At 39.5% G+C, this 12,946-nt stretch overlaps 1 protein-coding gene across 2 annotated transcripts; it reads left to right on the top strand.

The window, feature by feature from the left end:
* The first annotated feature begins 1,972 nt into the window (after positions 1-1,972).
* Positions 1,973-12,643, top strand: mad2 (mitotic arrest deficient 2). Of its 2 annotated transcripts, none has more exons than XM_053771324.2 (5): positions 1,973-2,128; positions 7,588-7,734; positions 9,970-10,099; positions 10,564-10,670; positions 12,185-12,643. In XM_053771324.2, exons 1-5 carry the CDS (start codon positions 2,053-2,055, stop codon positions 12,349-12,351), a joined length of 627 nt encoding a protein of 208 aa, XP_053627299.1. In that variant the 5' UTR covers positions 1,973-2,052; the 3' UTR covers positions 12,352-12,643. The 2 variants fall into 2 exon arrangements, with proteins under 2 accessions (XP_053627299.1, XP_053627300.1); XM_053771325.2 differs by lacking the exon at positions 1,973-2,128 and adding an exon at positions 2,144-2,278.
* Positions 12,644-12,946: the final 303 nt, after the last annotated feature.

Here is a 12,946-nt window from a genome sequence, read left to right as displayed (position 1 = left end):
TGTGCATCAATTGATTCGTCATCTTGTGCATCAACTGGTTCATCTTGTGCATCAACTGGTTCTTCATCTTGTTGTACATCAACTGGTTCTTCATCTTCTACATTAACTGGTTATTTTTCTTGTACATCAACTGGTTCTTCATCTTCTACATTAACTGGTTCTTCATCTTGTACATCAACTGGTTCTTCATCATGTTCATCAATTGATTCTTCATCTTGCACATTAACTGGTTCTTCATCTTGTACATTAACTGGTTCTTCATCTTGCACATTAACTGGTTCTTCATCTTGTACATTAACTGGTTCTTCATCTTGTACATTAACTGGTTCTTCATCTTGTACATTAACTGGTTCTTCATCTTGTACATTAACTGGTTCTTCATCTTGTACATCAACTGGTTCTTCATCTTGTATATCAACTGATTCTTTATCTTATGCATTAACTGGTTCTTTATCTTTTACATCAACTGGTTCTTCATCTTGTACTTCAAATGGTTCTTCATCTTGTACATTATCTGGTTCTTCGTCTTGTACATCAACTGGTTCTTCATCTTGTATATCAACTGGTTCTTAATCTTGTACATCAAGTGGTTCTTCATCTTATACAGCAACTGGTTCTTGTACATTAACTGCAAGTAACTGTTATTTGTACAGTGGTATCACATGGATGTCAGTATGACTTATTAATATAAGATATTTGTTGTCAGTCAATCAGTAAGCTCTTAACCTTCTCTAGTTTATCAGTGGCGACTTACTACCAACTGAACTTTGATTTATCAAGTTAAAATACAGTGGAACCTTGAATGCATCGACTATCGAATGCTTCGAGTTTCGACCGTTTTTTCGAACCCGTTTTGTCCCTATTATCAAATGTGTCCCGTGTTTCGTACCACGTACCAGACCTGTCTGCCTGGGTGCCTCCCTAAGCAGGCATAGTGAGTCTGTGTGACTTTGTTTCTCCTCGAGTGAACATAGGCATTTAAAGTGCCCTAGAGCGATAAAATGCATATCCAGTACACTCATTACTTACCTTAAAATATCTGTTGTCTTAATGATCTTAATATAGGGTGTAAGGTGAATAGTAAGGTAAGTAGGTGTGGTAAGTATGTAACCCCTATTTACACCCTGACATATAAGTTACTGTGTCACCCAACAAGAACTTGATTAAAGTATTTCAGTTGTGAGTTGATTAATTTAGTCTTAGATTCAGATAATTATTTGCAAAAAGGAAATTAAGAAGTTACATTTGGCATTAGTCCAAGACGGATTGAAGGTGAGTATAAAGGTTCCTTTGCAAATTGTAAGTTAGCTGTAATGATATATAATTAAGTTATGAGTTAACTGTAATGATGTGTAATTAAGCTGCGAATTATCTGTGATGATGTGTAATTAAGTTGTGAGTTAGTTGTAATGATGTGTAATTAAACTGTGAATTAGCTGTGATGCTGTGTAATTAAGTTGTGAGTTAGCTGTAATAATGTGTAATTAAGTTGTGAGTTAGCTGTAATGATGTATAATTAAGTTGTGAATTAGCTGTAATGATGTGTAATTAAGTTGTGAATTAGCTGTACCAGAATGTAATTAAATTGTGAGTTAGCTGAAAGGGAGTGTAATCAAGTTGTGAGGAAGCTTTAATGGAGTGTAATCAAGTTGTAAGGTAGCTTTAATGGAGTATAATCAAGCGGGTGACCAGAAAACAATAATCACATGAGAGGGAATTATATTTCACTTTCACATCACATTTAGTATTGCATTATCGTATATAAGTGGTCGTTGTTGTACCTCTGACAACCACAAGCATCAGCTGAACAGGAAAACAAATGCCAGTGTGCCAAATGTTTAGTGATAATAAATTTTAATGATTCCCAATACGAAACATTATAAGAGTAAGATGTATTTTTATGTATCGGAATACATTATATTTATAAAGAAAAAGTATAGTATTTTCCAGGAGGAAGGCAATTTAATGTAGATGTGACATTGTGGAGAGTGTGAGCCAATCAGAGAGCTCGGTTGTTGACCAATCACATTCAAGCTGCCACGCGGGACAAACATGGAGGGCACCAAACTAGGCAACAAGAACTGCATCACTTTAAAAGGCTCTGCACAACATGTGTCGGAATTTTTCTGTGAGTAACCCACCTAGAAAGTTTCTCCATGTAACTCCCCGGCTGCTGGTGTGGTTGATGGAGCCTGGCAAGACCCTCGAGGGGGAGAGAATTATGTTCACGTGAAGTTACCAGTCTGGACAGTGTAGCAAGATTTTATGTTTTTATTAAGCACGTAACTTATTAAATAATTTTGTTGTGGTCTTCAGGGCACAAAAGTATATTGTGGAGATTTAATTATGCTGTGTAGGGATGATCCTTGATGTCAGGGAGTCTTGAAATTTACTGGATCTCTGTTAAGTAATTTAAGTTTATTTAGGTACAGGTATGTAAATAGCTTGTGAATTATCATATATAGTAACGTATGTGTAAAATAACTATGATAAACCCAAAAAAAAGTAATTAAACCTCGTTGCCTTTCGTTCCTCCCAGGCGCTGTATGATCCCCTACGGGTTTATCACTTCCCTTAAGTATAATAATGCCGTTGGTGTAATTAATGTAACTACGAACATGTAATATGTTGACTCGTGGCTCAGTTGGTAATTAATTTTATTTAGGCACAGGTACACATAAGTACAACATTCACGGCAGCACGTAGTCTGGTGGGTAAAGTTCTCGCTTCACACGGTGAGGGTCCGGGTTCGATTCCCGACGAGAGTAGAAACATTGGGCGTGTTTCCTTACACTGGTTGTCTGTGTTCACCCATCAGTAAAATGGGTACCTGGGTGTTAGTGGACTGGTGTGGGTCGCATCCTGGGTGTTAGTGGACTGGTGTGGGTCACATCCTGGGTGTTAGTGGACTGGTGTGGGTCGCATCCTGGGTGTTAGTGGACTGGTGTGGGTCACATCCTGGGTGTTAGTGGACTGGTGTGGGTCACATCCTGGGTGTTAGTGGACTGGTGTGGGTCACATCCTGGGTGTTAGTGGACTGGTGTGGGTCACATCCTGGGTGTTAGTGGACTGGTGTGGGTCGCATCCTGGGTGTTAGTGGACTGGTGTGGGTCACATCCTGGGTGTTAGTGGACTGGTGTGGGTCACATCCTGGGTGTTAGTGGACTGGTGTGGGTCGCATCCTGGGTGTTAGTGGACTGGTGTGGGTCACATCCTGGGTGTTAGTGGACTGGTGTGGGTTGCATCCTGGGTGTTAGTGGACTGGTGTGGGTCGCATCCTGGGTGTTAGTGGACTGGTGTGGGTCGCATCCTGGGTGTTAGTGGACTGGTGTGGGTCACATCCTGGGTGTTAGTGGACTGGTGTGGGTTGCATCCTGGGTGTTAGTGGACTGGTGTGGGTCACATCCTGGGTGTTAGTGGACTGGTGTGGGTCGCATCCTGGGTGTTAGTGGTGGTGTAGTAGTGGGTGTTTCACTGAGACCCACATAAAGGATCACTTGGACAACGAAATATGGATCCCAGGTTACAACCTATACAGATGTGACAGAGTGAACAGGCAAAAGGGGGGGGTTGGCCTGTACATTGCAGAGTCACTTGTTTGCACAGAACTGCTTAATGCCTCAAATGATGTAGTGGAAGTTTTAGCAGTAAAGGTCGAGAACCAAAACCTAGTCATTGTGGTAGTCTACAAGCCTCCGGATGCAACATCCCAGCAATTCCAGGAACAGCTGTTAAAAATTGACCACTGTCTGGAAAATCTTCCAGCTCCTGCACCCAACATCTTGCTCCTGGGGGATTTCAACTTAAGGCACCTAAAATGGAGGAATATAGCAAATAATATTGTTGCAGTAATAACACCAGGAGGCAGCTCTGATGAAAACTCACACTCGCACGAGCTTTTAAATCTCTGCACAAAATTCAATTTAAACCAGCAAATAATAGAGCCTACTAGACTGGAGAATACACTAGACCTCATCTTCACTAACAATGATGATCTGATAAGAAATGTCACCATATCAAAAACAATATACTCAGATCACAACATAATTGAGGTTCAGACATGTATGCGTGGAGCCCCAGACCGACAAAATGAGACTAGTCACGAGGGAGCATTCACCAAATTCAACTTCAATAACAAAAACATAAAGTGGGACCAAGTAAACCAAGTCCTAACCGATATAAGCTGGGAAGATACACTAAGCAACACAGACCCCAACTTATGCCTAGAACAGATTAACTCGGTGGCACTCGATGTATGCACAAGGCTTATTCCTCTAAGAAAAAGGAGGAGTAGATGTAAAATAGAAAGAGACAGGCGCTCCCTTTACAGGCGACGGAAAAGAATAACAGAGCGGCTAAAAGAGGTCAATATATCTGAAATGCGTAGGGAGACACTGGTCAGAGAAATAGCAAGCATCGAACTTAAGCTAAAAGAATCCTTTAGGAGTCAGGAATCGCGGGAAGAACTAAAAGCCATAAATGAAATCGAAAGAAACCCAAAGTATTTCTTCTCCTATGCCAAATCAAAATCGAGAACAACGTCCAGTATTGGGCCCCTACTTAAACAAGATGGGTCCTACACAGATGACAGCAAGGAAATGAGTGAGCTACTCAAGTCCCAATATGACTCAGTTTTTAGCAAGCCGCTAACCAGACTGAGAGGCGAATATCAAAATGAATTTTTTATGAGAGAGCCACAAAATTTGATTAACACAAGCCTATCCGATGTTATCCTGATGCCAAATGACTTCGAACAGGCAATAAATGACATGCCCATGCACTCTGCCCCAGGGCCAGACTCATGGAACTCTGTGTTCATCAAGAACTGCAAGAAGCCCCTATCACGAGCCTTTTCCATCCTATGGAGAGGGAGCATGGACACGGGGGTCGTCCCTCAGTTACTAAAAACAACAGACATAGCCCCACTCCACAAAGGGGGCAGTAAAGCAATAGCAAAGAACTACAGACCAATAGCACTAACATCCCATCTCATAAAAATCTTTGAAAGGGTCCTAAGAAGCAAGATCACCACCCATCTAGAAACCCATCAGTTACACAACCCAGGGCAACATGGGTTTAGAACAGGTCGCTCCTGTCTGTCTCAACTATTGGATCACTACGACAAGGTCCTAAATGCACTAGAAGACAAAAAGAATGCAGATGTAATATATACAGACTTTGCAAAAGCCTTCGACAAGTGTGACCATGGCGTAATAGCGCACAAAATGTGTGCTAAAGGAATAACAGGAAAAGTCGGTCGATGGATCTATAATTTCCTCACTAACAGAACACAGAGAGTAGTCGTCAACAGAGTAAAGTCCGAGGCAGCTACGGTGAAAAGCTCTGTTCCACAAGGCACAGTACTAGCTCCCATCTTGTTCCTCATCCTCATATCCGACATAGACAAGGATGTCAGCCACAGCACCGTGTCTTCCTTTGCAGATGACACCCGAATCTGCATGACAGTGTCTTCCATTGCAGACACTGCAAGGCTCCAGGCGGACATCAACCAAATCTTTCAGTGGGCTGCGGAAAACAATATGAAGTTCAACGATGAGAAATTTCAATTACTCAGATATGGTAAACATGAGGAAATTAAATCTTCATCAGAGTACAAAACAAATTCTGGCCACAAAATAGAGCGAAACACCAACGTCAAAGACCTGGGAGTGATTATGTCGGAGGATCTCACCTTCAAGGACCATAACATTGTATCAATCGCATCTGCTAGAAAAATGACAGGATGGATAATGAGAACCTTCAAAACTAGGGAGGCCAAGCCCATGATGACACTCTTCAGGTCACTTGTTCTATCTAGGCTGGAATATTGCTGCACTCTAACAGCACCTTTCAAGGCAGGTGAAATTGCCGACCTAGAAAATGTACAGAGAACTTTCACGGCGCGCATAACGGAGATAAAACACCTCAATTACTGGGAGCGCTTGAGGTTACTAAACCTGTATTCCCTGGAACGCAGGAGGGAGAGATACATGATTATATACACCTGGAAAATCCTAGAGGGACTAGTACCGAACTTGCACACGAAAATCACTCACTACGAAAGCAAAAGACTTGGCAGACGATGCACCATCCTCCCAATGAAAAGCAGGGGTGTCACTAGCACGTTAAGAGACCATACAATAAGTGTCAGGGGCCCGAGACTGTTCAACTGCCTCCCAGCACACATAAGGGGGATTACCAACAGACCCCTGGCAGTCTTCAAGCTGGCACTGGACAAGCACCTAAAGTCAGTTCCTGATCAGCCGGGCTGTGGCTCGTACGTTGGTTTGCGTGCAGCCGGCAGCAACAGCCTGGTTGATCAGGCTCTGATCCACCAGGAGGCCTGGTCACAGACCGGGCCGCGGGGGCGTTGACCCCCGGAACTCTCTCCAGGTAAACTGGTGTGGGTCACATCCTGGGTGTTAGTGGACTGGTGTGGGTGGCATCCTGGGTGTTAGTGGACTGGTGTGGGTCGCATCCTTGGTGTTAGTGGACTGGTGTGGGTAGCATCCTGGGACAAAATTTACCTAATTTGCAGGAAATACTGAGCATAACAAGTGACTTTCTAAATAGTAGTATGTCACTGATGTCAACTATGGTCTGTATACCTTGTACATGTACTGGTAGAAATGAACATATTACATGTTATTATTATTATTATTATTATTATACATAGTGTAAATTACCCACCAGGATAAAAATTAAAAAATCAGTTATTTATTTCCACTAAAGTCCTTAACTGAAGTCTGAAGGACCTGGGCATATGTCACTGACTTTTTTTGTGTTATCCTGGTGGGTAATTTACTATATATGATAACTGCTTATGTGTACCTGTACCGAAATAAACTCTTTTCCCTTCATATCTATTAAATTTTCTCGTCCATTTGGTATAATCTCTGAATTTTATGCTCATACACTTAAGGAATGTTTTACCTGTATGTAGCAACTGATAGAAAGATTGATTGTAGCTTAACATCTTTTTTAATGCACTCGCCATCTCCCACCGAGGCCGGGTGTAAGTTTATTTAGGTACGGGTACACAGGTGTACACGGGTGTCCCGTGGCCTCTTAGGCAGCACTCGCTTCACACACTGAGTGTCTGTGGTTTGATTCCCGGCGCGGGTGAAAGCATTGGGCGTTTTTTTTTTTTTACACCTGCTATCCCTGTTCACCTAGCAAGCAAGTAGGTATCTGGCTGTTAGTTTACCATTGTGGGTTGCATCCTGGGGGACAAGATTTAAGGACCCCAATAGAAAAAAGACAAGCAGTCCTTGATGACTCACTGACTTTCTTGGGTTGTCCTGGGTGGCTAACCCTTCAGGGTTAAAAATCTGAACAAAATCATCTCTTAAATACAATTATCATAAATAGTGTAAATTACCTAGATAGCCCAAAAAAAAGTCATGCAAACTGACTTATTTTTACTGGTGATATAAAAAGATAAACAAAGGGTACTACCCCCTTGCTACCTAATTTTATAATAAAAAATTACAACTTTTACATAGCTAGTGGCAAAAAGAATATGTTTCTTATAGAGTTTTACCCTGAAATGTTTATATATGTATTTTTTCTTGTATCTTTTCCAAGACTTTGGTATCAATAGCATCCTGTACCAGCGAGGTATATATCCTCAGGAATCATTCACTTGCAAGCAAAAGTATGGTTTGACCCTCTTAACCATCACAGATGATGGTGTCAAAGATTTCCTGGATAAAACCCTGACACAAATCAAAGGTGAGCAAGCTGATCTATAATTTTATGATTTTATCTTATAATTTATATGATTTTATCTTATAATTTATGATTTTATCTTATAATTTATATGATTTTATCTTATAATTTATGATTTTATCTTATAATTTATATGATTTTCTTATAATTTATATGATTTTATCTTACAATTTATGATTTTATCTTATAATTTATATGATTTTATCTTATAATTTATATGATTTTATCTTATAATTTATATATGCTATATATATAATTTAGATAAATTTTTAAGGTTGTGTATAAATTTATATACTTTTGTAGCTGAGAATTTCATAGTTTAAATGCTTTTCATGAATATAACCTTAATGTAACTTGAAATTGTCATATACATTTTTATTATTATTATTATTATTAATGGCTTACCTGTATAGTATAGGTACTTATATGGTGCCATAAATGCTATGTAGCATCTGTAGGTGCTAATTTCTGGCTTGCTCTCTCCTTTCATAAGAGGTGCTTTGATGCTTGTGAAGGTCTTTTGATCTGGGGAATTGGAGCTAGCCTTCCATTCCTTGGAATAAACTTGAACACCTCAGATTCTCCAGTTATTGTATAATTTATGAGCTTTGTGCTGCCTCATAAATATAATAATTGTAAAATTGATCCATAAGACAGGTACTGTACTGTTCTGGGATTTATGCTATGAGAGTTGAGAAAAAATGAGGCATTAAGTTTCCAGTATTACTTAATATGGGAATTACCTGGAGTTTACCTGGAGAGAGTTCAGGGGATCAACGCCCCTGTGGCCCGGTCTGAGACCAGGCCTTGTGGTGGATCAGAGCCTGATCAACCAGGCTGTTACTGCTGGCTGCATGCAATCCAATGTACGAGCCACAGCCTGGCTGGTCAGGTACCGACTTTATGTGCTTGTCCAGTGCCTGCTTGAAGACAGCCAGGGGTCTATATTGGTAATCCCTCTTATGTATGCTGGTAGGCAGTTGAACAGTATTTGGCCCCTGACACTTATTGTGTTGTTTCTTAACGTGCCAGTGACACCCCTGCTTTTCATTGGGGGGATGTTGCATCGTCTACCAAGTCTTTTGCTTTCGTAGTGAGTAATTTTCGTGTGCAAGTTCGGTACTAGTCCCTCCAGGATTTTCCAGGTGTATATAATCATGCATCTCTCCCTCCTGCGTTCCAGGGAATACAGGTTGAGGAACTTCAAGCGCTCCCAGTAATTGAGGTGCTTTATCTCCGTTATGCGCGCCGTGAAGGTTCTTTGTACATTTGCTAGGTCATCAATTTCACCTGCCTTGAAAGGTGCTGTTAGTGTGCAGCAATATTCCAGCCTAGATAGAACAAGTGACCTGAAGAGTGTCATCATGGGCTTGGCATCCCTAGTTTTGAAGGTTCTCATTATCCATCCTGTCATTTTTCTAGCAGATGCGATTGATACAATGTTATGGTCCTTGATGGTGAGATCCTCCGACATGATCACTCCCAGGTCTTTGACGTTAGTTTTTCGCTCTATTTTGTGGCTGGAATTTGTTTTATACTCTGATGAAGTTTTAATATTATCAGAATCCAGATTAAAAGCTTAAGATTTACTAAAGATTGAGAAAATAAAATATGATTTATTTGGATTTTTAACCCAGAGGGTTAGCCACAGAGGATAACTCAAGAAAGTCAGTGTGTCATTGGGGACTCTCTCTTGTTTCCATGTGAATGTAGACAACATGAGAAAAGCTGAACATCAAAATGGTATACAATACCGACAGGTTGGTAGGTAAGACACATAGGCAACAGTTAGGCAACTTTATTCCGAAACGTTTCGCCTACACAGTAGGCTTCTTCAGTCGAATACAGAAAGTAGGAAGGAACAGTAGAGATGTGAAGACGATGTAATCAGTCCATCACCCTTGAAGTCGTAGAATTTTGAGGTTGTCAGTCCCTCAGCCTGGAGAAGTTCAGTTCCATAGTTCCTGACTATGGAACTGAACTTCTCCAGGCTGAGGGACTGACAACCTCAAAATTCTACAACTTCAAGGGTGATGGACTGATTACATCGTCTTCACATCTCTACTGTTCCTGCCTACTTTCTGTATTCGACTGAAGAAGCCTACTGTGTAGGCGAAACGTTTCGGAATAAAGTTGCCTAACTGTTGCCTATGTGTCTTACCTACCACGAGAAAAGCTGATGTGTGCAGACAAAACTGTGTGAAGTATCCTCGTCTCACTACTGTACTTTTATGACAGACTGGCTGGAGGCTGGGGAGGTGGAGAGGCTGGTACTGGTGCTGACCAATGTTGACACAAAGGAGGTTATAGAGAGGTGGGACTTCACTGTTCAACATGAACCTGGCTTTGCTCCACTGTCTATCAAAGAGTAAGTAATTACTGTAGAATGGGGTTGACAGGTTATCAGTAAGATTTTCTAAAAGTAATATTGGGTATTTTTATTTTGATATATATGTTACAGGTGCTGTATGTTAAAAAAGATTATTATCAATAGCATCCTATGGTAAAAAAAAAACATCTATTTTTATGGATTTTGGATTTAATGGAAAAGATGGACAAAGTCTCTTGTTTCCAGAGTTGTCCGTTAATATTGTGTTCTGCTGGGTAAATTTATTTTGGATTTAATGAACAAAGTGTATTGTTTCCAGCACTGTCCATTACTGTTATGATCATGGAAAAACATTCCCATCATTCAGATTTAACGAATGTTCAGAATTACCAGACACCCTCTCCCCCTCTTGTGAATTTTAAAAGTTCGTTTTTGAAAAGTTGTGGGCATACTAGATCACATATTACAAGGCAAGTTTATCAATAGCTTTTTTAACTTTACAGGGGCAAAGTTGGAGAGAAAGACCTGAAAGTGATCCAGAATGAGATGCGAGATGTGATCCGTCAGATAACTGCTTGTGTCACCTTCTTGCCTCTGCTTGATTGTGTGTGTAGGTATTCTCTTTGCTTTATGTATTTGGATTATAAACAGTATAAATAATATTTTATTGCTTAATTTTTGTGTTCTGAAGTTCATATGTATTTTAAGATGTATGTGCTCACTAAGTTCATTTTTATACATGATTTATAAATAAAATATTAGTCACTATTTAATTTAGCCACTAGGAAAATATGGATTTTTTGAAACTTCTCCAACAATAAGTGAGTTGTTTAATGGAGAACCTTATATTTTGTGCCTGTATATTGCAAAACCCACCTATTATTAAACACTATAAACTATAAATTAAGTCTTTCTGGGAGGGGATACCTATAATGGTTCACTTTTTTTTTTTTTTTTTCTTCTGTTTCATAACCAAGTGATAATTTCAGGATGCCTCTTTTGAGAGCAACCCTTAATATTCATCACTTGTTTTGCTTGCTAAAATGTAGGTCAATTTTGTTATTGGGCAGTATAGGTCTTTATGTGACAAGCTCAAAACCTTCCTCTGCTCATACACATCCAGTACTTGGCCAGCAGGAAGTCTTAGTGCAAGCAGAGATGCTGCCTGCAACTCCTGCCACTTGTATTTTTCAACATTTAGCATCTAATATTTTACTTATTTATAGAGCTACATCATTGAATTTGGGATGTGAAAAATATCTGAATTCATTATAATTTTTTTTTTTTTTTAAGGGGCTGCCTAGCATTGGCCAATAGGCTTACTGTGATGCTTCTCCATTCTTATGATTTATGAGTGAAAAAGGTTAGATTTTAGATGGGCCTGCCTAGCATGGGTCAGTAGGCCTACTGCCTGCACTCTGAAGGAGAGGTGTTAATGTTGCAGTTTTTATAACTGTAGTGTGAGCTCGGCTCTGGCAAGACAGTGATGGAGTGAATGATGACTTCTTTTTTTTTTTTTCGGGCCACCCTGCCTTGGTAGGAAACAGCCGATATGTAATCAAAAAATTTATAAATATATAGTTGTTGATTAGTCTTATTCAAATCAGTGTGAGTTGTATACATGCATAAAACACACACACACACACACACAAGGTATGAATGAATTTGGTAAACTTACTATGAAAATATAGTTCATCCTTCAGAAAACTGTAAATATTTAAGTCTCTAGCTGTTAAGTCTCAACCAAACAAATGTGAGAGCTCTATTAATGCATAACATGAATATCATGTATGATGGCATTTGGTAAATAAAATGAGAAAAATCCTATATAATTCAATCTTAAGTAACTACTGTATTCTCACATATTGGAAGAGTGAATCTGTGTTCAGAAGATGTTAACTGGTTCCAAAGTGCCAGTGTTGTAAAAACAGAACCTTGTAAAACGGGGACATACTGCATTCCATCTCATTAGAAATGTGTTCTGAGGAGTGTTTGATTATTAAACTGAAAGAGAGCAGTGCTGGAAAGATTGAAATAAGGTAAAGTTGTGATAAAGCTCATTATAATAAGGTTTGTAAAGGAATGTTTAAATATCCTCCAATTTACTTTATTTTCTAATTTCAGGTGCATTCGACTTATTGGTTTATACCTATCAAAGTGCTGATGTGCCAGAAAAGTGGGCAGAGTCTGCTCCCTGCTTCATTGCTAACTCGCAAGAAGTTCGTTTGAAGTCATTTTCTACCTCTGTCCACAAAGTCGAAGCATGTGTTAGCTACAAAACTGATGCATGAAAATTGTAGGGATCTTATGAGAGATGAACAAGTCATTGGCTACCTTCTTCCATCACACTGTCCAGTTTTATGAAATAAGTTAATGCCATTTATTATGCAGATAATTCACTGTAGTGCAGCAGCTTATATTTAGGTAATATAGTGCACCTAATGGTGATTTTTTTAAAAAATTAAGTATGTGGGTAACTTTCCAAATTTGTTCCCATTATGTAGGTTTTTACTTCAGTAATATACAAGATTTATCTTTTATGTAAACTTCCAAATACACATTGTGATGGCTAAACTGCATTTCTATAGTAGTATTGCTTTTGCCTTCCAGCTTCCTTGATCATACAGAAAGATCATCTCGGTGTCCCATCTAGCTTTTGGTATGTGAAGTGAAGAGTTTAAATACGCAGATGATTCAGCATAGCGCAGCCTATATAGGCAACATTAGGCACTGCCTGGTGATATTTTTGAAAGAACTAGGAATGTGTGGTATATTGTTTAATACAGTGTCAGTTTCTTACCAAGATAATGATGCCAAAGAAATAAACATTCACCATTGCTCATTCCCCAGAAGTGCATGGACATCCCAGTTTACATGACCTTTTCG

The sequence above is a fragment of the Cherax quadricarinatus genome, chromosome 5 (genome assembly GCF_038502225.1).
Source record: "Cherax quadricarinatus isolate ZL_2023a chromosome 5, ASM3850222v1, whole genome shotgun sequence".
NCBI classification, from domain to species: domain Eukaryota; kingdom Metazoa; phylum Arthropoda; class Malacostraca; order Decapoda; family Parastacidae; genus Cherax; species Cherax quadricarinatus.
Note: the sequence above shows the minus strand (reverse complement) of the source record. Positions and strands in the feature narration are given on the sequence as shown.

Excerpts from the sequence above, each read along its gene's own strand:
- mad2 (XM_053771324.2), top strand. The coding sequence starts at position 2,053 with ATGGAGGGCACCAAACTAGGCAACAAGAACTGCATCACTTTAAAAGGC. Across the intron at positions 2,129-7,587 it reads ACATGTGTCGGAATTTTTCT|ACTTTGGTATCAATAGCATC; the intron begins GTGAGTAACCCA and ends ATCTTTTCCAAG. Across the intron at positions 10,100-10,563 it reads GCTCCACTGTCTATCAAAGA|GGGCAAAGTTGGAGAGAAAG; the intron begins GTAAGTAATTAC and ends TTAACTTTACAG.